The sequence below is a fragment of the Nilaparvata lugens genome, chromosome 2 (genome assembly GCF_014356525.2).
Source record: "Nilaparvata lugens isolate BPH chromosome 2, ASM1435652v1, whole genome shotgun sequence".
Classification (NCBI taxonomy): Eukaryota; Metazoa; Arthropoda; class Insecta; order Hemiptera; family Delphacidae; genus Nilaparvata; species Nilaparvata lugens.
In genome coordinates, this window is record NC_052505.1 from 38,536,445 (window position 1) to 38,560,609 (window position 24,165).

Consider the following 24,165-nt stretch of genomic DNA (forward strand, 5'->3'; position numbering starts at 1 on the left):
AAACAGTATTAAATTCATAGTCGAATAAACAGAATATACACAACACAACACACTTTAACACAAAATATAAATATTGCAAATAAAAGTAGTTAACAGTGATGAGAGGAAGATTAGATATTTAATAATATATATTTCGCTTTTTGTGGGTTCAGAATGACCGGGAAGAGATTATTTATGAAGATTGTAAATAATATTTAGCAGAGCCAGTTTGTTAGAGGCTAAAGGGCGAAAAAGTAACATGATTCCCGGATTAACTTACAATTGATATGATGTTTGTGATTCTGGAACATTTTCAGGAGAATATCCCGCCTGAAGACTTTCGAGTGTTCCAAGCAGATTCACAAATCAGTGCCTTGACGATTGACCGAATAATAGAATGTCAGAGCCTGCAACCAGACAGCCATGTACCGGATGATTTAATCACGTGAGTAGATTTTTGAATTGATTCATCAATATATGTTGTGGAATCCCTACATCATATTCCAAACTTATCTTTCTAAATGCAATTTATGGAACTATTGCGTCTCTCAAATGATTCATTTTTCTAAATATGATGGAATATTCAATGTGATGTCTCAGGAAATAAATTTCCCACAATAATTATTGAGAGTCATAAGTTGATATCAACATTTTAAATTATACCTCCAGCTTGAATTCTCAAAGTTTCCAGATTAACTGTTGCTTGATCTCCAGTTTTATAAAATGAAATTATTTATTAGATGCATGTTTTATGTGATCAGGTATCTGGAAACGGTGATGGGCAGTGTAGCATGTATCAATGGATCATTCCTGGCCTCAGAAACCGAGAGTTTCAGTTGTCCACTTGATGATCACGGACTTGATATGGAGCAGGTGAAACAATGCTTTGAAGCAATCTCTCGTATTGAACATCAATCAGTTAATGACATTGTGAGTATTCAATCTATTGATTATCAATTTAACTGTCTGTGATCTATGTATACTCATCATCTACATCTATAAGTATTCGCTTGTCTCCAGATCATTTTGGCATTGATTAGTATGCTCAGTTATGATGAATACAGTAGAATAATTCGTATTTATACTATTTCTTCTTTCATCCAATCAAACAAAACTACAGTATTGAGAAAAGATAAAGCATGTATTCGTCCAAGACAATTATTTGGGCTATTTGAGAATTTATTCAATAGATAGTCTTTATTAGCTTAAAATTATTACTTTCGCTTGAAAGAAACATAAATAATTCATAAATTTCAATTTGAAAATCTAAATAAGATGAAAGTCAAGGAAACTGAACAATTGAAAGAATATTTAATTTAACATGAAAATCAAAAGGATGTTTAATTCAACATAGAAATGGGAAAAATATTGAATCCGTCATGAAAAGTTTTTCACATTCACGGTCTTTATGGTGACTTTTTCTATTCTATTGTAGTTCGGTTCCAATGCAGGAAATAATGTTTGATTTCTTATTACACTAACTTGAATTTGTGTTGCATTTTACAGATAAATGAGTACATTTTCGACAGAGTAATGAAGAGTCTGCACCCATCGACGACGGATGTGGAAACTCTGAGAATATACCTCATTCTACCTCTCTTCCATCAATTTGTCAATGCAAAGAACTCTGGCAGATTGCAGGGTCCGTTCGGTACTGCGCTACTCAATCTTAAACCTGAAGCCACGAAAATAGTCGGTAATTATTTATCTTTTAAAAAATAAATTTCTATTCATTAATTAATGGTGAATTAAACTCAAATGAAAATGTAAATTGTAACTTTCTACTTGAAACAAACTATTGAAATATATTAGTCTAATCTACATTCTACTTCTTCGCTTTATTTAGGACTTTAGAATCTTTAGATCTTCATCATTCAACAAGAACTGATGCAATCAAACCGATTGGCTATTCATTGAGTCTGTTTATAATCTCCGTAAGGATGTTATATTCATTATCGTTATTTTTATTACATCTTGTTATATGATAATATGCAGTCGATTATGAGAGTTTAAACCTAAGCCTGAGTGGCTGACTTCAGTCGACAATAGAGCGAGCAAACACTGAGAGAATCGAGAAATCCTTCCTTTTTCAATTTTGTTCCTTTGTAGTTGAAACAAACAATAACACATCAATATTATGATTGAATTTTTCTGTGCAAGTGTATAATAAGAGTTAGAGAAACAATTCCTTCCCAATATAAAGCTTGATCTTACTTATTTCAGGTTTGTGGTACAGACGAATGACCGCAGAATATTTTGAAAGACTGATTCGAATTTACCAGAATGTACTTTTACTACATTTGCAACCACCTTATAATAGCGATAAAACTGTAAGTATTAAATAAGTAATTTCTTTTATCATAGTTGATGTCATTGAAATTTAAGGCTTTATCATGACCCTAAAGAAACTGTAGAATTATCTGTGTATAAATAATGAAAATTATTAGGTTTTTGGCTTCTCTATATTCCATTTGAAAAATTCTCCCATATCTTTATAATTATATGGGAATAAATGTATAAAATACATTTTAATACATGTATACAAAAATACATATGTATTTGTGGCAAGTGAGAAACTCTTGTCAATACATTGCTTTTATTCTATGTTTTTGCGTATTAGATGGAGTTGAGAAAAGGTAAACAGTTGAGGTAGAAAACGATCAAAACAAGCTATATTGACTAAATTGCTTTCATTGCTTTGATGTATTGTTTTCATGAAGCTGGTTTTGTTAATTAGTGTATTGCTTTATCATTAGTTAAGTGATTGGACGACACGACTGAGTTTTTAAAAATTGAAACTTTATTAACACTACAACTACAGAAAATACCGAATTAAAGAATTTCGGGAGCCGAGTGCTCTCGTCAAGAGTTTGAGTAGAACTAACTGAAAATAATTAATTGAGACATAAAGAAGACAATGCATAGTCAGCTATATTCTGTAACAATAGGGTTGTAATACTATTACTATAGATATTTAACTCCTCCACCCCTAGACTGAAGCTGTCCTCAGCGATCAGAATTTTGGGTTTGGAGGCAAGGCCCAAGAACAAATGTTGTGGCTTGCGAAGTTGCTGCTACATTAACATTTCTACAATTATTTCGTAAAGAACTTACATATTTAATGAAGTTATATAATTTAAATACAATAAATATACTAAGAATGACAATAAAACATATAATAAAAATCCAAATATAATAAGTATCGTCTTTTGCAATGCTAAGTTCCTCTATTGCTAGTAGTGGTTCAATCTTAATATTTGCTTCATTTATAATATCAAAAGAAAAGTTTGTTTTCAATTTACGAAATGGAACTTCAGATGGGATTGTTATATCACTTTCCCAATATTCATGTATTTTAGGATGTTCGAATAACTGTTCTGACTTATTAAGATACAATAATTGAGTTGATTTTGGATATAATGTAGTGTTCTTTTTGTCTGATAAAATAATAGCTTTGTCAATTTTGTACAATAGATATTGATTGATAATTGGTATGAATTTTACAAAAGAAGCAGAATCATTAATTACTAATTGTTTACAGTGTTCTAATTTGTTATCTTCTAACATTTCACTTATACACTTATTTTTTATCACTGTCACATTTCTGCAGTAGTAGTTGTCACACAAATATTCACATTTACCAGATAAAATTTCGTCATATCTCAGGATAAGGGAAGGATATTCATGAATGGTGGTAACTTCAGTATTACGATAAACAGAATAGGATAATAAGAAGAAGGTTTCATAAGTAGGTGATTTTAAAGGGAATTCAATGAAGTAGGATATATATTCTTTATATATATTGAGCAGTGTACCTTTGCTAATTGCCATAATACTTCTGGTTCTTCAGAAATCAATTTTACATTAGATTCAGAAATAATATTATTTATTTCTTTATGGGCTAATATACTAGAATGTAGAATATTCAATCTACAAAACTCCAAACTAGTATCTAAATCGCTTATTTTATTAAAGAGCAAACTTAATGAGCTAAATAAAAGGGAAAATTGCTGGTTCAGCTGTACAGTCGTAGTTTCATTTGAGAGAGTTTTGAAATAGTTTATAATTTTCAAATTATTCCCATGAATCTTTTTCACATCAGCATTAAAATCGTCAATGAGCCTTTTGTTTACTGAAAATTGACTCTCAATATTATGCTGTAAGCGGTATTCATTTGACTGAACTTGAAATAATATTTTGTCGTATTTTTCTTTGTCGTTCGCATCCATGTTACCGGTTACCCATGAAATAGCTGAGCCAAGTCCATTGAAAAGTCCACGCTTATTTCTATTTTTGCTGATATTGATGTGATCTAGTTTTGTTTCTGTGTATTTTAAATGCATTGTTATGATGTCTAGACGGCCTTGATCGATATTGTGTTCACGCAAAGTGAATATTGTTCTTTTGATAGTATTTAATTCGATACGCAACATGTTTACATTAATATTATGCATGTATGTGAAGGTTTCATTTATTATGAACGAGTCCTGAATTTTGATAGGAGTGATGCCTGATGTTTTACTTAGATCAGTCAATCTATACGGGTTTGCTGGTGTTAGGAAGAGCATCAGAAGAAGAAACATTGTTACCTGAAACAGATAAATTAGTTGATTTCTTTTTCTTTCGAGCTCGCTTCACTCGATTCGGGTGAAGTTTGAAAGGTCTTTTCTGAATCGCTCTTGGATTAGTAGCTAATTGAGTTTCCTTATTGTAGTTCACTTTGAAAAATTTGGGTTTGTCCTTTTTATTAAACGTTGTCTTTATGAAGGGTTCGTTAGGCATTTCAAAATCTTTTTCTCTAGTTTGATTTAAGCGATCAGTTCTATGTTGTTTTTCTTGTCCTACTTTATCTTTTACTAGTTTGTGAATAGTTTTCAGTTTTTCTAGATAGGCGTTTGTTCTTTCTTCAGCAATAAGGGCTTCCGTTATTTCATCAACATATGGATTTTTTCGATACACCAAAAGTCATTTCATAGGAGTTAGTTTCAAAGTTGAATTTATTGTGTTATTGAATGCGATAATTGCAAGTTTCATATTATCTTCGGGTTTGTTGTCTTTATTTTCCATTTGTATAGCATTAAGGAGTTCAATGAGTGTCGAGTGTGCTCGTTCTAATAAACCCTGGGAATCTGGATGTCCCGGTGTTATATAATAAGGTTCTATCTTATATAAACGCAAAAAATCTCGAAGTCCAGCATTGTCGAATTCACGACCATTATCCATTTGGATTGTCTTAGGGCATGGAAATAGAGAAAAGTAATCATTCAAACAAGACTGTATTTCAAGTTGGTTCAAACTTGTTAGTGGATATGCCATGAGTTTTTTCGAAAAGCAATCTATTATCGTGAGGAATTTTATTCTACTGTATTGAAACGTGTCAATCTGTAATTTTTCGAAAGGTTTGTCAGGAGTTGGGGTAATTTTGTATTCAACTTGAACAGGTCTTCTATCATATTTCACTTTAGCACATACTGAACATTTATTTATGTATTCTGTAATGTCTTTAAGCATGGTAGGCCAATAGTATTCTCTTCGAATGTGGTTATAGCTTTCATTAATTCCACGGTGATACGTTTTTCCTACATGATAATTGGTTACAACTTCTTTTTGTTCCTCTGAATCAGTTATATCCAAATTCAGTTTCTTATATCTCCTAAGTTTCACAGAATTAAAATTAGCAATGATAACATTCTTAAAATTTTCAAAAATCATTTCATATTCTTTTTCCAATACACCTGTCCTGGAGCAAAGTATCCCATAAAGTGTGTTGGGTTTCAAGTATTGTATACACACATCATTTATTTCTTCAGGAGTGGATGAACTATGAAAATATAGAGTCAATCTGTTTTTTGTAAAAACTTTTCTGATAACAGGTTCTTTGTTGCCACGTTCTAAAATGATTTGATTTTGTTCAACATTGATTATTTTGTCATCTTCCGCAATAACTACTTGTTCGTTCGAGCTCTCCTGTGAATGTATTGTAACTAGACTACGATTATCAATTTCTTGTTCATTAGTATCATTATCATTATCATCATTATAATTATTTAAAATATTGTCTCGATCGGAACTGTTAGTTTGTTCGGCAGATTTGCCTACATGTTGAAGAAAATCGTCAAGTGTGACGGTGTCTAATGAGGGAATGTCTGTGTTGGTGTTAAATCTAAGCAGTTCGTCCATGTCAAATTCGTCGGGGTCATCAAGATCATTGTTATTCTCGAGATCCTGAAAGTCATGATTGAAACCACGAAAACCACTTTTGAAACCTTGGAAAGGTTCGTCTTCATCATTTTCCATCATGTTAACGTCAAGTGGGCGTATTCTTGAAAGAGCGTCGGCTACTTGGTTGATTTACCTTCCACATACTGGATTGAAAAATCAAATTCTTCTAGAAAGAGTTTCATACGAATTAATTTTGAATTCGGTTCTTTAATGCTGTGTAGCCATTGAAGAGGTTTGTGATCGGTTTCGATTATGAATTTTCTACCATAGAGGTATGGTCGAAAATGTTTGCATGACCAGACTATAGCTAATAATTCTTTCTCAATCGTAGAAAGATTTTCTTCATGACGATTAAGTGTACGAGAAGCATATGCAATGGGTAAGGTTTTACCATTGAATTTTTGTGATAACACTGAACCTATAGCATAATTGCTAGCATCACAAGTCAGAATAAATGTTTTTGTGAAGTCAGGTAGCTGTAAAATTGGATCGTTTTGTAATAGAAGTTTTAATGTTTTGAATGACTTTTAATATTCTGGATTGTTTGGATTGATTTTAACATCTTTTTTCAAGGCGTGTGTGAGAGGTTTTGCAATCTTAGCGTAATCTTTTATCATTTTTCGATAATAGCCTGTCAATCCTAGAAATTGCTTAATTTCTTTTTCAGTTTTTGGGATTGGAAAGTTCTTAATAGCTTCTAGCTTTGAAGGATTGGGTTGAATTCCACGTTCAGAAATGATATGTCCTAAGTATAGTAATTCTCGTTTAAAAAACTCTGTTTTGTCCAGTTGGATTTTTAGATTATGATCTCTAAGTTGTTTGAAAACTGATTTTAGATGTTTCAAGTGTTCCTCGAGATTATCGGAAAACACAATTATGTCGTCCATGTAGACTAACACATTGGGCATTCTGGAAAACAAAATGTTCATTGCACGTTGGAAAGTAGCTGGAGCGTTCTTTAATCCAAACGGCATTCTCAAAAATTCATAATGTCCGTTCTCATTTGAAAAGGCAGTTTTTGGAATTGATTCCTTTTCCATTTGAATTTGATGGAATCCAGAAGCGAGATCTATCGCTGAAAAATAGGTAGCCCTTCCAATTTTTCCAAATAAGTCCTCAATATTTGGGAGGGGATATTTGTCTTCAATCGTTTTATCATTAATCTTTCTGTAATCTAATACGACACGTATTTTACGTTTACCGGAGGCGTCTGGTTTTTTGGGCACTACCCAAATTGGACTGTTATATGGGGAGTTGGAATGTTGAATTATTTTATTCTGAAGAAGTTTGTCAATTTCTAATTCAACGTCCTTCCTAAACACTTGAGGGTATCTATAATTTTTAGAATATACAGGGATTTCGTCAGTAGTGTTGATTTTAAATTTCAACAGATTAGTACTGCTTGTCAATTCATCATGTTCACGTTTGATGATTTCAGGAAAATTCCGTATTAGATTTATGATATGTTTCCGCTCTTCGACATTCATATGGTCCGTCCGAAGAAGTTTAGGAATTTCTCTTATAATATCCGATTTGTTTGATACATCTGAGTTATCAATTTCATCATTGTCAAAAATAGTTTCTAATTCTTCTATCTCCATTGGCTCGGGGCTTATGGTCATGAGCTCATTGGAATACACTACGCACTTACATCTATTTTCTTCTATACTAACAATACTTTCTTCAACGTAATAACTTTCATGAGAAATAGCTTTAAGTAGTCCTGTCTTGAGATTAGGAATCGACCTAACTGGTACAGTAACAACATTAAATCCTGGTTTCAATTGAATTTGTTCATTAGAGTTAATCACTGATAACAACGGTTTCGAAATAGTACGATAATCTAACGTGTTGTTTGTATAATTTACATTGGCTTTGAGTTCTTTCAAAGTTTCGTGACCTAATAAGATATCGTATCTTGTCGAAAAGTCATACACGTACATTTTGATTCGTGAACTTCCTGGAAACACAGTATTTGAGTTCATATAGATGTATTCATTTCCACCACTTTCACCGGCTGGTGTTTTTACTACGAACTTTTCTTTATATCTGGTCACATTGGGTGGTATGATAGAGGGGTTCACATAGTTCTTTGACGACCCAGTGTCAACCATCCATTTACGGTTAGCGTGGTCGACAAAATATGGGAGCGACTTATTTATGATATTCAATTCAAAATTTTTGGGGTGTTTCCGCTGAGTGTGTTGGGCCTACCCCTAAAAAATGAGCCTGCATGTTGTTGAATGCTTCAGTAAGTGAAGTTAGCTGGTTTTGCATGCTTTGGATTTCGTTTCCGAAAGGATGAGAAGAGTTGTCTGTCAAGTCATCGTGCATGTTTTGGATTCCGTTTCCGAAAAGATTAGATGAGTTATCTGTCAAGTCATCTTGCAAATGATGCACTTCAAACGGAGATTTCGAGTTTAGTTTGAAACGATTAGAAGGATTTATTTGAACTGTGCGCATGCTGACAGTGTTTTGTGAATCCCACTTACTATTATGTGGTTGTCTGAATTGAGGATTGTTTTGCACAGGCCTCGGTTGCTGAGGGAATTGAGCAAATTGATTTTGAGGGAAATTTTGTTGAAAGTTTCTGTTCTGGGGGAATGTTTGCTGTGATCCATTATTCTGTTGGAAGAAATTCGGTACTCGAGGTTGCGAGAAGTTGTTAGAAAAAGCTCTGTTGCTTGCTTGATAAGCATGAGTGAATGTGTTTGATCGCATTGGCGTTTGATTAAAAGCTCTTGAATCAATTTTATTGATAGTACTGATAGTTGATTTGAAGTTCAAGCTCCTTAGAACAATACTACAGTCATTAATAATCTTATGTCTAGCATCGTCAAGATCGTGAATTTGGAGGATTTGCAAATGAGAGCCCAAAGTTGGATGAACTCCGTGAATCAATGTACGAGTGAGAGTTGCGTTCAACTGCTGCATTAGATTTGTCAAAAGTTCACCTTGGATACCATCTAGTTTATATTTAGTCAACACAGTTGTGCGTTTTTCATCGAGGCGATTAATGAATTCGATCGGGTGTTCATTTGAATAGGATTTCATGAAAGTAATTTCCGCAATTAGGTCTGGAACGGACCTGTTGTCAGCGAAGTTTGTTTTTAGAGCGGCTATCAGCTCTGTTACAGTTGTACAATTGTTATTAAAAACAACTGATTCTGCGGGTCCTGAAAGACGGCTTACGGCTGCCCTGAAAAGGAGCCAGTGATTTTCTGTTTTTTCGTCAATGTTTGCACTACAATAGGACACTAATAGTTCATTACAAGTACTAATAAAATGTGGTAGCTTGTAGCAAGTACCATCATAGTGGGGTATGAATTTAAGAATGTCATGAGGAATTTGTTTCGAGATATTAGGCATTGTAGGGTTTGGTTGAGGAAGAGATATAACGAAATTACTCACAGTCGATTGAGGTTGGTGGGCGATGTTCCGGTTGTCGTCAGCGTCGGCGTCGGCGTCGGTGTCGTCTTCTCCTTCGGATGATATAAGGACAGCAGGAATCCTCCTGAAGGTGGCGAGATCTCGGTCCCTCTGTAGAGTCCTCTCGTCTCCTGCGGTGGCCAGCGTGGGGTTGAACTAACTGCTAGGCTGGATACGGTTACAGCGTGATGGTGATAACAGCTTGATGGTGGTTTTCCATTGAGAAGTACTTGAAGTCGTTTTCGTTTTTGTAGTTTGATTTGATTTACACTTATTAACACTGGTGAAAGTTAAGTTCTTGTTGAAGAAATTTTTGAAAGTTTGAGTTTACTCTGATAACACTTGACTTTGTTTTCTCGTTGGAGAATAATTTTGTAGTTGAGTGGTAGATTTTGAAATTTTGAAGTCGAGTCACTTTCACTATGAGTTTCTCGTTGGAGAAAAATATATGGGTTGGTTCACGGATGAAGAGGTGAAACTCAAAGTTTTTTCGTTGCACAAGATAAAAGGTCTTGTATCCGAGTTTAATGAACGTGGATGGATACAACGATAAAACTTTCCGCGACGTAAGTTCGGGCGCCAGTTAAGTGATTGGACGACACGACTGAGTTTTTAAAAATTGAAACTTTATTAACACTACAACTACAGAAAATACCGAATTAAAGAATTTCGGGAGCCGAGTGCTCTCGTCAAGAGTTTGAGTAGAACTAACTGAAAATAATTAATTGAGACATAAAGAAGACAATGCATAGTCAGCTATATTCTGTAACAATAGGGTTGTAATACTATTACTATAGATATTTAACTATTGACGATAAATTTTGATATCTGTAGTCCATTTCACGTTACTATTGCTATTGCATTAACTCTTCCCTTGTATTTTCAGAATGTTCATTGGAATGAGAATATGGAAATAGCACTCGAAGTTCTCAATCGACTGAACCAGTTGAATCAATTGACGCAGAATAAAAATATGAAGAAGAATGAGAACTTTGTCGGACTGAAAGTGCCTCATGATACATTCTACCTCCCTGAGCTCACTGAGAAAGTTGATTTGCGCGTTGACTATGTAAGATGGGCATTGGAAAAACAAAGACATGTGAGTAAATCCTTTTTTCATTAATAATGTATTTTTTTACTGTTATTGAACTAATTTCTCTTCATCACATTTTTTGTTTTTAACTTATAAAGATGTATATTGTTATTTCGACCATAAAATACATTATAGGTTCTCATATACTCATATAGATTTATTATTTATTTGTATCCCCTATATAATTTTTCCAATAACATGAATATCAATAATAATTTCCATTTTTAATTTTTCTATCCAAGTAATTGTCAAAATTCAATCAAAATACGTTTTTTGTGTTGATTTCAGTTGCAGGCAAGAAGATACTTCTGCAACTTCCCGTTTTTGTTTGATGCTGAAGCGAAACTGTCTATCCTCCAAACAGATCAGTCATTACAGGTAAGTCACAGAATTTTGTTTCCAATGATAGAAATTTACGTTTCCATTTCCATTCACCTCCAGCCATATTTTCTCCCATTCAATAAAACTCAATCTTACTTACGTGTTCAAAAAGGAAAGTCGTATCATAACCTTCACCTATTTTTAATATAGCTTTTATTATTCCAAATTTCAGTGTTTGTTGTCCAATTTAAGAAAATGCCATAATTAACAGAATTATTTCTGTAAAGAGCTGCTACAGAGACCTAAAGCTGGTTCACGATAACTAATGGATCGTCGAGGACTTGGAAGGTGCTAGTGCAGCCTTTTATTTTTCTGGATTGACAGCCATAAGAGGACGCCCAGTGCATTAACTACTTTCTACCGGCACTGTAATCCTAAATGCAGTGACTCAACACAAACAGCGGTCAATCCATAAAACGTAAAGACGTGACGATGATCAGTGCTTCAAAGTTTGTAATGATCAGATGGCTTGATAATAACTCCTGTTATTTCTTAAATTGGGCAATTTAGCAAACCAAGAGTTATTTAGAAAATCATTGAAGTTATTTATAGTCACTTAAAAACTGACTATCCTATGTGGAACACATCTAATTCATTATTCGAATATAACAAGCTATATTTTCTCATTCACAATAATTCATATTGTCCAAATTACAAATACAGCAATCAGTGATTTACTACCACTGTATTCTCTATCAATTTTTCAAAAATAATATTTTTGTATGATCGGATTCATGGAGGAATATTTTTCGAATAAATAAACTATTCTTTACAACGAAAATGACACTGGTAGTGTTATTTTACTGGTAGTGTTATAGAGCCCATTGAACTCTCGTGATTACAATTACTGTAATGAATTATTTCTGTTTGATCAACAGATGCAAAGTGCAATGCAAGAAGCAGCCACCCAGGCTTTCACTCAGTACTTATTCACTCAAATAATCAATCCTTCGGCAAGTCAGTTCCTTGAGCTGCATGTAACCAGGCAAAACATTGTCAATGATACTCTGCAAGGGCTAGCCAGTTCTTCAGAAAAGGATTATAAGAAGCCTTTGAAGGTAAGTTCATTTTGCAAGTTGATTCTAAATGTATTCTAGTGCTAGCCAGATATTTTTTGATGTATGATGTGTAAAAATACTTATAATCAATACAATGCTTCAGTTTAATTTATAGCCCTGGTGCCTTTTGATGTTTCTAGTCGGTTACATCTACAAAACATGAACACTTGAATAGCTCATGAAAAAGTTTAGTATTTCACGTTATGTATTTATTCAGTTTAGTATTTGTTATCAATTGATAATTTCACATCTTGTGGGACCGGACTCCCCCATAAGGAGTTTACCAAAAACGAAGGTGGGACCTAACACCTTTTTTGAAGATGGTAAAGCTTGCAGTAATAAATTATATTCGTACAAACGGAGAAGTATGATGTTAGTAGAGGATCCAGATTATATTTTTTTCATAAAAAATTCATATTACTGTTGTATCTATAGCTACTGTTAATTTACTTCATATTTAGATAGAAAGCATGTATATTGTATGTTCAATGTGAAGTTATTATCATATGATTATATTTTATTTAATCTATCTGGTCTGAATCAAGGTTGATCCATAAACTATTGAATCCTTGCATAGGCTATCCTGAATCAACTCAATATTATTCCCAGTTCCAGTTCTTGCAACTCTACCCAAATGTACTTCAATTTCAGTATTAACTGATGAATAATGTTTTAATTATTCAGTATGTAGCTCTTGCAGCCTTAAAATGCCATAATGTTCAATGTTTCGTAGGTGACGTTTGTTGGCGAAGAAGCAGAGGATGCTGGAGGGGTGAGGAAAGAGTTCTTCATGCTGTTGCTGAAAGAAATTCTGGATCCAAAGTACGGAATGTTCCGATCCTATGAAGAGACCAACACTATTTGGTTCAGTGAATCATCATTCGAAGATGAAGCTATGTATTATCTTATTGGTGAGTATCACTCACAATAGTTCGAAAATATGTTTTTTTTTTTTAATTTTTGTCTCTCAGATCAAACTTCTGAATAACTTATTTTTTAGTTGAAATCTGTGTCGTGATCTGTGAGAATCGTTGATTTAAAAAATCCACAATCCATATTTGAACTTTTCGTTTAAATTAGAAGAGGAGTCCTCTAGAGTCTAGAGGAGCATGAGCATTTTGTTCCTGGAAGTTCTACCATCTTAAATTATTAAAATTCAAACAAAATATCTCAGGTTTATCTATTTGGCTCTCGTATACATATATTAGTGTATCTATAAGAATTCAATATCCATTCTTATTTTCTTACATCAATCGATCATTACTATTTATGATAAAACAACAAAACTCAAAATTATTAGTAGAAAACTATTTAACAAAATAAAAATATAACTATTGTTTGTAAGTGTAAAAGTCGATGATAATTTTTTATTCGCATTTTCAAATGAAACTTTGCCATTGAATCAAATAGATAATCAATTATATGTTTTATTTTTCAGGTCTGCTGTGCGGTCTAGTCATTTACAACTTCACAATCATCAGTCTACCGTTTCCATTGGCTCTCTACAAGAAATTACTTGGTGAGCCAGTCACTCTACAAGATGTTGCTGATCTCTCTCCAGTCATGGCCAAGTAAGTTCTGTTTATCTTGCAAAAAAATCTCCATTCTCTGCAGTAAGTAGTTTTTCAGATATTAATATTTTATATTGCTGAATAGATTATCAATAATATTGGTAATCTTATTTCCCATTAATAAAGCTGTTGATTTATTTGTGAAATTTCATTGTTTTGTATAAGATTTTGTTTCTAAAAAGTACCCGGAATGAGATTTTGATGATAAAGTTTCAAATTAGAGATTTGAAGTTGAATAAAGGACTAACTTGTTCTCACTAAAATATTGAATTAATGGGTTTTCGCAATCAAAATGGCGGTTGAGTGCTGACGTTTCTTGCTTGAAACAATGATGGAAAGGAGATCTACTGAATCAAATTTGATTTTATTCACACTACAAATGTGCATAAAACAATAATTTGACTCAACTGATATTGAGAATATTAGAGGTATCACTTTTCAATGAGCAATACATAAAAATCTGGTGTGGTACACTCACACAACTTTCCTCGCTCATTGAACTGTAAGCCCCATTGTTAAACGAGAATAATTTAGGGGAATAACATAATGACGATTGGCGGCAACATATTTGAAACTACGATCAGACTTCTGTATATGTGTTTATATAATTGTTTTCAGAGTACTTTTTCCTTTGTGTAAATTGTGAAATTCGATGATTTTTCTAAATGTCGTCAAAACAGCTGTTCTACAGATGAAATATCTCGACTATGTGCTCTTTTTATGAACTGCTCTACCTACCTACATCATGCACGAGAAGGAGGTTACAAAGTCAATTTCTCAAGAATGGGGTGGATTCCCCATTAGTTTCCCAGAAAGGAGACCCATGCCAGTTGATAGAGCTGACGAATAACTATACAGGGTATGAATTTGAAAAAATCGGTCCAGTCATTTTTGAGAAAATCGTGAAAAACATGGTTTTTTACTAATCATCCGCCATTTTTCTCAAGAATATTACGGAGCTCCTGCAATTTTCCCAGAAATGAGACTCATGTCAGTTGATAGGGCTTATAAATAGCTATCCATGGTATAAATTTGAAGAAAATCATTAGAGCCGTTTTCGGGGAAACCGTGAAAACATGGTTTTTTAGTAACTATCCGCCATTTTGAATTGAATTTTATTGAATTTCTTATTGTCGGATCCTCATGGTATAATGACCTCGAGTTTAAAATTTCAAGTCAATCGGTTAATTAGGAATGGAGTTATCGTGTTCACAGACATACACACACACACACACACACATATATATATATATATATATATATATATAATATATATATATATATATATATATATTATATATATATAGAGTCTCCGTGCGTACTCTGTGGTCACACGACCGTTGGATTCAAAACTGCAGTCTGTGCTCGGTTGAGAAAGGAGACTCAGTCTCCGAAAATTTCCCCCATTTGTAATGTAAGTTTTTAAGTGTTTTCAATCTATTTATATCGTGTCTCCTGTTTTAATTTATATATATATGGTACTATTGCTGTCTGTTGAGACCAGGACTGGAAGCAGCTCCAAGCACCCAAATAAAAGCCAATTCTTTCGTCTTGACAACTATGGAGGGGCTGTGGGAGGGAGGGTGGCACCCTCTATATATATATATATAATATATATATATATATATATATATATATATATATATATATACACCACACACACACACACCAAAACCCAAAAATCATGTTTTTTGACTCAGGAAACCTTGAAACGTATAGAAAACTTGAAATTATTGTACCTTGATTTTTTTGGAAAGCAATACTTTCCTTACCTATGGTAATAGGGCAAGGAAAGTAAAAAAGAGGAGGAACATAATTTTTTTTGAAATTTGTGTCAATAACTTCTAAATAATAATAATTTTGACAGTAGAAACACAAAAATATATGTATTTTGATTGAATGAGCATCATAATATTATACTGTCTCAATATATTCATCAACGATAAACATTATATAAACTCAACGATAACATTATGACTTGTTTGCTAATGAATGAATTGAATTTGCAGAAGTCTGCAAGATTTGCTGGATTACAATTTGCCTGACGTAGAAGATGTGTTCTGTCTGAGCTTCGAAGTGACACGTGAGATTTTCGGGGAGATCAAGAGCTACGAGTTGAAGCCTGGTGGTAAGAGCATTCCAGTAACCTCTGAAAACAAGTAAGTAACTTGCCAATATGGTACTCTTTTCATTTTCACCAAATCAATGACATTAACGGTCTGTTGAAAATCAAATAATTACTTCCATAAAAGCCTTGAGAAGGGAAATCGATGCACGCCAATACACAGAAATATTTCTATAAGCGGGAATCGAATTGATGTTCAGGTGACTTGTACACTTGTACAGTAGAGCTAGATAATTCTGTATCGAATCCACTTTACCAAATATATACCGGTCAGATCCAAAGATGGTAAGAACTGTTGATTTGCCCTGGGCTTCGAAATTGTTTGATAGCACTGCGTTTATTGGTATTTTTGTTAATAGAAATTTAATAATTATTGAATTATTTGACGACTCCTTCCAATCATCAGTGGACTAGTGTTGCGTGATCTGAGTCATTAGAAAAACAGACAGATAACAACTTCTAATTTATTGCATTATTCAATCAGTGTTGACACCTTTCGATTTTTGACATTATTAAACTCAATTCAATTAATTTGTTGAGGACTTAATTTTCTTGTGATTGTTATGTCCGTTCATTCAATACTTTCAATGTAAAGGTGCGTACAGACTTATGCATCACGAACATGCGAATTTCGCTTTTCATTAGCTTATGTTATGCTTTTATATCTGTATTTTACTTTTTTAGTACAGATTTTTAACAAAATTAGGAAATAGAACAAGTTTTGGGCAATAGCCTGTTTTTTTCTTTTCTGACTATTGTATTGTTCTATCCAATAATATGCACCCTTGTATTTTGTAACTATCTGACTTTATTTCTATTGATAAAGTGATGAATATAACTTCGAAATTCATTTTTTTCATCAATATTTTTTGGTTTGACCAGTTGCTTTGAATATTAATAAATCGAAATATTTTCTTTATTAAATTTATATTATACAGCTAGCTATAATGTATTTTGTTTGTCAAGCTAGTAACATACAAAACGTAATAATTCATATTTGAAGAAATTGAAATTGTGTTATGGTTTTCAGACAAGAGTATGTGGATTCGTATGTTGATTTTATTCTGAACTCATCGGTGCAACGACACTACAGAGCGTTCCATCATGCGTTCCACAAAGTGTGTGGAGGTCACGTGTTGAAACTGTTCCATGCTCAAGAGCTGATGGCTGTGATAGTAGGTGATGTACACATTTTGTTCATCAACATTTTCTTCTGAATCATCAAAATACATTGGAAATTTCCCCAATCACACTTTTTATCACCGTGTATCACATAATTATCACAGTGTATTGTGATTTGTTTTCGCTTATTTTATTCTCTTCCATTAAGACTATGCAATCAGATTCACTCAATTTTTATCTATAAGTTTATTCGAACGCCTGTCATTCTCTCCTTTGACTGATATAGTCAATATATTTTTTAATTAGCTTTTCCAACTACAGCATATAAAACAAATTAAAGGTTAGTTTGAACAAATTAAAAAATTATTTAGTTTCTCATAGAATATTTCTTTTTCTTTCTTTATGGAGATTTCAATATAAACATACTTGATCATAGACCGGAGGTCCTCCAATTCATGGATGTAATGAGATCCTTCAATTTATATAATGTACACTCCCTTCCTACAAGGGGAAGAGCAAGCCTGGACAATGTGTTTACATGTATTAAACCCGAGTTTACTGAATATGAATTGTATGAACAGGACCTTATATCTGACCATGCAGGTATTTTTGTTAATTTTTCAATAGGAGTTACCAATAGTACAAAGAATGACAAGGAAACAGAATTCCGCAAAAAGCGTCTTATCTCGGCTGTTAGACTTAATAATTATAATAGGTGTCTATCTAATTACAATTGGTCGAATATTTTCAATGTCTGTGATACAAATACTGTGATATCTACGTTTATAAATGTTTTAACGTTTTACCTGAATGTTCATTGTCCTCTAATTGACTATAAACTTGGGCCCAAATCTAGTCAAAAAAAATGGTTCACGCCTGAACTGAAGCTAATGAGGGAACGTCTAATGATGTATTATAGTATCTGGAAGATAAGCAATACTGGGAATGCAAAGGCTGACTTCAAAAACTATAAGAAGCTGTACAATACAGCTATAGATCAAGCAAAAATTGCAGCAAATGATAACATTATCAGCAAATCAGCTAATAGATGTAGAACAGCTTGGAGAATTGTTAAAAAAGAACAGGGCAAAACATGGCGCATCCAAAAGTTAATCTCTCACCAGAAACGCTGAATAATTACTTTATTAATGTCCCAAATAATGCAGCCAAAAAGCAAAACTCCTCTCCACTCACCTATTCTGATTTTTTTTAAATTATAAATTTACTGAGGGTATTAATAGACAAATGCTTAACTTTTCATGGAAAGTGGTAGATCCAGATACTATTAGATCGATTTTAAGTAGTTTAAGTGCATCAAAAAGTGAAGATTGTTTTGGTATGTCCAATTTTTTGCTAAAAAATATTATTGAATCTATATTGGCCCCCCTAACAGTGATAATAAATTTAGTTTTGCTTACTGGAAAATTTCCCGATTGCTTAAAGCTCTCATTACTCAGTCCGATTTTCAAAAAAGGTGATCGTGAATTGCCTGAAAACTACAGGCCAATAGCAATTGTTACAATAATTAGCAAGATAAAGACTTGTATTTTCCATCAATTGTATGACTATTTCACAATCAACAAACTGTTAAATGTCAACCAATTTGGGTTCAGGCCTAACTGTTCAACCACAATGGCGGTTGAAAAAATAGTAAATTACATCCTTGATGGTTTTGAGAAGAGGATGGTTGTAGGAGGTAAAATGTTGGACCTGAGTAAAGCGTTTGATGTTGTTTCACATGACATTCTTTGTAGGAAGCTTGAACACTATGGAATCAGAAACAGTGAACTAGAATTAATAGAAAGTTACCTTAGAGATAGATACCAAATTGTTAAGCTCAATAATAATTGTAATCCAAACCAAAGAAAGTATTGGCTGGAGTACCTCAAGGTTCGGTCCTTGGCCCTTTTTATTCTTAGTTTTTATAAATGATTTTAATGTAAATGTACCCAGCTTTTCTGTGCTTTATGCTGATGACACTACCATTTTGGATTCGAATGTAAATGTAGATAGTGTGTTAGACAGCCTTGTTTTGTCAATGGACCGTAGTAAAGAGTGGTACGGAGCAAATTGCCTGACACTTAATGAGGGTAAAACAGAGAATATAATTTTCACTCTTCGTAATAATTTAAATATTGAACACCAGCCGTACCTAAAGCCAGTAAAATTATTAGGAATCATGCTGGATAGTAAGCTGACCTTGACTAGTCATGTAGAATATTTATGTAAAAAGTTGGCCAGAGTCATGTTTCTTTCAAGGAAATTGAAATGTAACGTTAGTAAGGAAGTCTTGATTCTTACCTATTATGGTTTTTTTCACTCTCAACGTAATTATGGACTTCGACTGTGGGTAATAGTAGTGAGATGAAAAAAGTATTCGTATGGCAGAAAAAACTATTCGTTGCATAGTTGGCCTGAAGAGTGATGAAACTTGTAAAAATAGCTTTATTGAACTGAATATTATGACTCTTCCATCTATGTACATTTACTGTAACCTAATTTATGTTAAAAAAATGATTTCAAACAACACTATCATCAGAATGCACATCTAACTAGACACAGGGATAACATAGTTACGCCATATATTAGACTAAGCAAATCATAAAAAGCCATAGGTATCAGCAATATTTATTGTTTAACAAATTGCCGCGCACAATCAGGATCCTGCCAACAAAAAAATTTATCCCAGCAATATCCTATTGGCTGAAGCAAAGTGCTTTTTACTCTACTGAAGAGTATCTTAATCTTACTGACATAATAACTGGACTGGTAATTGATTTGTAATCTTAATTTTTGTAATATGTTTGACTGGGTCGCGTGTTGCTCCCTCAATCGCCCTCAACTAGAATTAGTGACAAAGCCTATTGTATAATATTATGTACTTATTGATCAATAAAGATTCTTATTCTTATTCTTATTCTTTAAAAAGGTTTTTTTTTGTTCTCAAAGTACTTTATCTTTTGCTATTTTGTAATTAATGAATCTTGAAGGGATTGAAGATCCAATCATATACGGCAGTGATAAGGAAACAATTGAAGTTAACTATTTATTTTCTTTTGACCCATGTAATTATCACGAACAGACGGGTACATTTTTCAACATTGTACACATGAAAATACGTAGTATAGCCAAAAACTTTGATGAGTTTCTTTATTATTCAACAGTAATGTTAAATTTGATATTATAGTTTTGACAGAGACGTAGGTTCATAGTTCTTCTGCTTTCAACTTCAATATTGATGGCTATTCCGTTGTCAATCAAAACAATAAATTCACGAAATGTGATGGCCTCGTAAATAACGATATTTAATTCAGTAGAATTGATATCACAATAGACTTTACAAACACAATCTGTCTGGATTTTGAATTTGATAGCAAAATGTACAAATTGTTGGCTCTTTATCGATTTCCTTCCTTAGCTGTTAATAGTTTTCTTATCAGTTTGGATTCATATCTGCAGTCTTTACGGCCAGACAGTTCCGTCATCTTGATAGGAGACATAAATATAAATATTCTCGACAATGATAATTTAAGTAATGAATATCTAGGTGTCATGCAACTGAATGGATTCAAGTAATTTATAAATAAATCCACTCGAGCTCAAAACTATAGCAGCAGCTGCATTGATCACATATTTTTCAAAACAAGATCCGTTAAAGAGAGTGATACATTTGCAACTATTATAAAATCTACTATCACTGACCACTACTGTACCTCATTCCACATAAATTGCCTTTCTAATTCTATCCAAAATCCACCTGTTAAAAATACCTTTATGAAAATGAACTACGAGACATTGAAGAATGACTTAGAGGGAGAAAATTGGAATTGTTTAAATATGATACACTCTGAGGGCATTGATAAATAATGGTAGACGTTTTTATTGACAAATTAACCTATTACTAGATAGACACACTGATATCATACACATATCACATAAGAAAAGGCCATTAAAAAAATGGATTACACAGAGTATGGTGAGTGCAATGCGCAAAAGAGATAGAATGGCCAAAAACTGAAAAAGCAGCCTTTAATACAGTACTGAAAAATCATTATAAGAATTACAGAAACACCTTAAATAACATTGTTAGAAATGCAAAAATAGAATATTTTAATAATAAGTTTGAATTGAACAAAGGTAATACAAAAAAGACATGGGAAAATATTAGAGAAATTTTAGAAATAGAAAAAACTCAAAGATAGAACCAAAAATAGATGCTGAAATATTTAATGATTATTTTGTAAATGTTGGGAAAAATATGCAGAAGCACTAGATAACAATAGAAATACATCTCCCCTACGATCATTATCCATACCTCCTCTAATAGTCTCTCTACATCCAACAAATGTTGTTGAAATTTCACTCACGATAAATTCCCTAAAAAATGATGCTTCACCTGGAGAGGATAAATTCACTGGTCGCTGCCTGAAACAGATCTCCCCTTATATTGCTGGCCCACTTGAAATAATAATAAATAGATGCTTTAGTGAGGGTTACTTTCCAAAACTTTTTTAAATAGCCAAAATGATATTAATCCATAAAATAGGCGATAAGACCAATCCAGCAAATTATAGACCAATTAGCCTACTTAGCAATTTTTCTAAAATAATAGAAAGACTGATTAAAAAAGGATTGGTTGACTTCCTAAATAAAAATAATTTAATTGCAAAAAAATCAGTATGGTTTCCAGTCTGGTAAATCAACCAAAGATGCTGTTATGATATTGATTGATTGATTGGTTGACTTCCTAAATAAAAATAATTTAATCGCAAAAAATCAGTATGGTTTCCAGTCTGGTAAATCAACCAAAGATGCTGTTATGGTATTGATTGATTCAGTTAACAGGAATTTCAATAAGAACATTAAAACTGGCTGTTTTCCTAGACTTGGCCAAAGCTTTTGATACCATACCTCATTCGACATTGATAGATAAGCTCAATGGATGTGGTATCTGTGGAGTGGCAAAAAAGTTGATTACCAGCTATCTGCAGGATAGATCACAAACTATGACCTTTAACAATAAAACTGATACAAGAATTCTAACAAGTTTTGGTCTTCCTCAAGGAACGGTCTTATTGCCAATATTATTCTTGATTTATTTGAATGATCTTCTCAAATTAAATATCCCGAATTCCACCAAGATATCTTTTGCTGATGATACAGTATTGTTATTTACTGGATCATCATGGAGAGAGGCATATGAAAACGCAAATGAAGGATTAAGAATTGCTAAGCGATGGTTTGACGAGCATACTCTCACATTAAATTCAAATAAGACAAAATTTATTGCTTTTACTCCAACAAAAACTGGTGAACCACCTATTGAATTAGATATAAAAATTCACAACCATGACTCTCATATCGTCTCTAGACCCAATAATTTTATATGTGGAACAATCGAAAAAGTCAATTTTCTAAAATATCTTGGAATAATAGTTGACAGTCACCTGAAATGGAACTTTCATATACAACACATAATATCTAAATTAAAATACCTAAACATTTTCTGTAAAATTAATACTCTAAAGGATATCAAAATCATAAGAACCATATATCATGCATACGCTCACTCCTTGTTCCAATATGGAATAGAATTATGGGGGGTACCTTTGACACGCACTTTAATAGAATATTTACCCTGCAAAAGCATTTAATTAGAGCCGCTCTCAAACGGACAGGTCTTTGTAGGGAAAATCATTACACATGCCAATAGAAAGAAGCAGCATCTTACTTTGAATACACATTTACACAACCTTCGTCCGTCTGTACTCAATCCTTATACTCGAAACTTTACAAGATTAACTATAAATAAACATCAATTCACATACTTCATGGAATCCTTTGCTAATATAGTCCCATATCACTTTATAAACAATAGAATAACAAGAAAACTAAGTAGTGAAATAGAAGAGTGGGTAAAAGCTAGAGTTTATTTCAAGATAAGTGTATGAAATGATAATTTTGTAATAACTGTAAGATAATAGTGTATAATCCGTCTGCTATAGTACGTTTTTCTTGATTCTGTACGATGGGTATTATAGTATATATCCACTTTTAGTCTTGATTAATGTTATAATATTTGTAATTTTCAATCGCACTCACTGCTGGCGAACAAGTTCCACTTATGCCGGTAGTGCCTTTTTATATAAATTTATTTACTTATAATATTATTTATAGTATCTATCATATTTTTAATGTAAGTACTGATTGTAAAATGTTATGGCAAATAAACCAATTTCAAAATAATATTCAATTGCTATAAAAGAATTATTTTTATTTTTGTAATATTATTTCGATCATTTATATAAGTACTATTCTATTACCTCCTTTTATCACAATAAAATTATCAATGTCTCTTGTTACTCAATAAACATTGACTTTTCAATACCCATAATTTCATAATAGAAATAATTGATTCTAACTAGATCAATGATCAATAATAAATAATACTGGAAGTTTTACTAGAGGTAAGACATTCAAACTTCTATGTTACAATATTCAGTTTGCATTTATCATCATCATCATCATCTTGCAAGTTCACAATGATTTTCTGTGCTACTATATCAATAAATTATATAAAAAGAAATAATATATAAATATGTCAATAACTTACCTTTTTTTCCAGGCAATGAATGCTACGATTGGGATGAATTTGAAAGCAGTGCCTCTTACAAAGGCGGCTACACGTCTTCTGATGCCACCATCCGGCTTTTCTGGGAGGTTTTCCATGAAATGTCGCAGGAGGATAAGCGAAAGTTTCTGCTTTTCCTCACTGGCAGTGATCGTGTGCCAATTCAAGGCATGAAAGGAATCAAGGTAAGAATTGAAAAATGTTTCCTTCTCCCTTTATTGTATTAGTTTTATCTAATTTTCTTACTTTTCCTAAATTCCATGTGACTCCATTTATTTACCCAGATCCTTCATAATGAAGTCATAATTATTGTATTTGCCTCCTTTAATTTATCCATTTCTTCTAACTTTGATATGACTAAGTTCAATTATGATATCTCATAACTTTTTTTTAATTTCATGTCATTCCTTTTATTATTGTTTTTTGCTACGAACTCTTTAGTTCACAGCATATGATGAACTTGGGAGTTGAACATATCTCCCGATACTACTTGTTAGAATGAATCATATTTTCATCCATCGTAAGTGTTTTGATCGACTTCCTAGATTAACAAT

The 24,165-nt window shown here is 32.7% G+C and overlaps 1 protein-coding gene across 5 annotated transcripts in view; it reads left to right on the forward strand.

Annotated features, from left to right (window-relative positions):
- The window catches only part of LOC111053924 (probable E3 ubiquitin-protein ligase HERC4), a 46,857-nt gene that overhangs the window by 17,292 nt on the left and 5,400 nt on the right, over positions 1-24,165 (forward strand). For all 5 annotated transcript variants that reach the window (XM_039421188.1, XM_039421187.1, XM_039421186.1 and 2 more), the window contains exons 10-21: positions 297-424; positions 741-909; positions 1,486-1,675; positions 2,203-2,309; positions 10,517-10,729; positions 11,012-11,101; positions 11,983-12,162; positions 12,896-13,073; positions 13,601-13,733; positions 15,743-15,892; positions 16,889-17,037; positions 23,606-23,796. In XM_039421188.1, the coding sequence (XP_039277122.1) occupies positions 297-424; positions 741-909; positions 1,486-1,675; positions 2,203-2,309; positions 10,517-10,729; positions 11,012-11,101; positions 11,983-12,162; positions 12,896-13,073; positions 13,601-13,733; positions 15,743-15,892; positions 16,889-17,037; positions 23,606-23,796 (1,878 nt within the window). The remainder of the gene's footprint in view (positions 1-296; positions 425-740; positions 910-1,485; positions 1,676-2,202; positions 2,310-10,516; positions 10,730-11,011; positions 11,102-11,982; positions 12,163-12,895; positions 13,074-13,600; positions 13,734-15,742; positions 15,893-16,888; positions 17,038-23,605; positions 23,797-24,165) is intronic.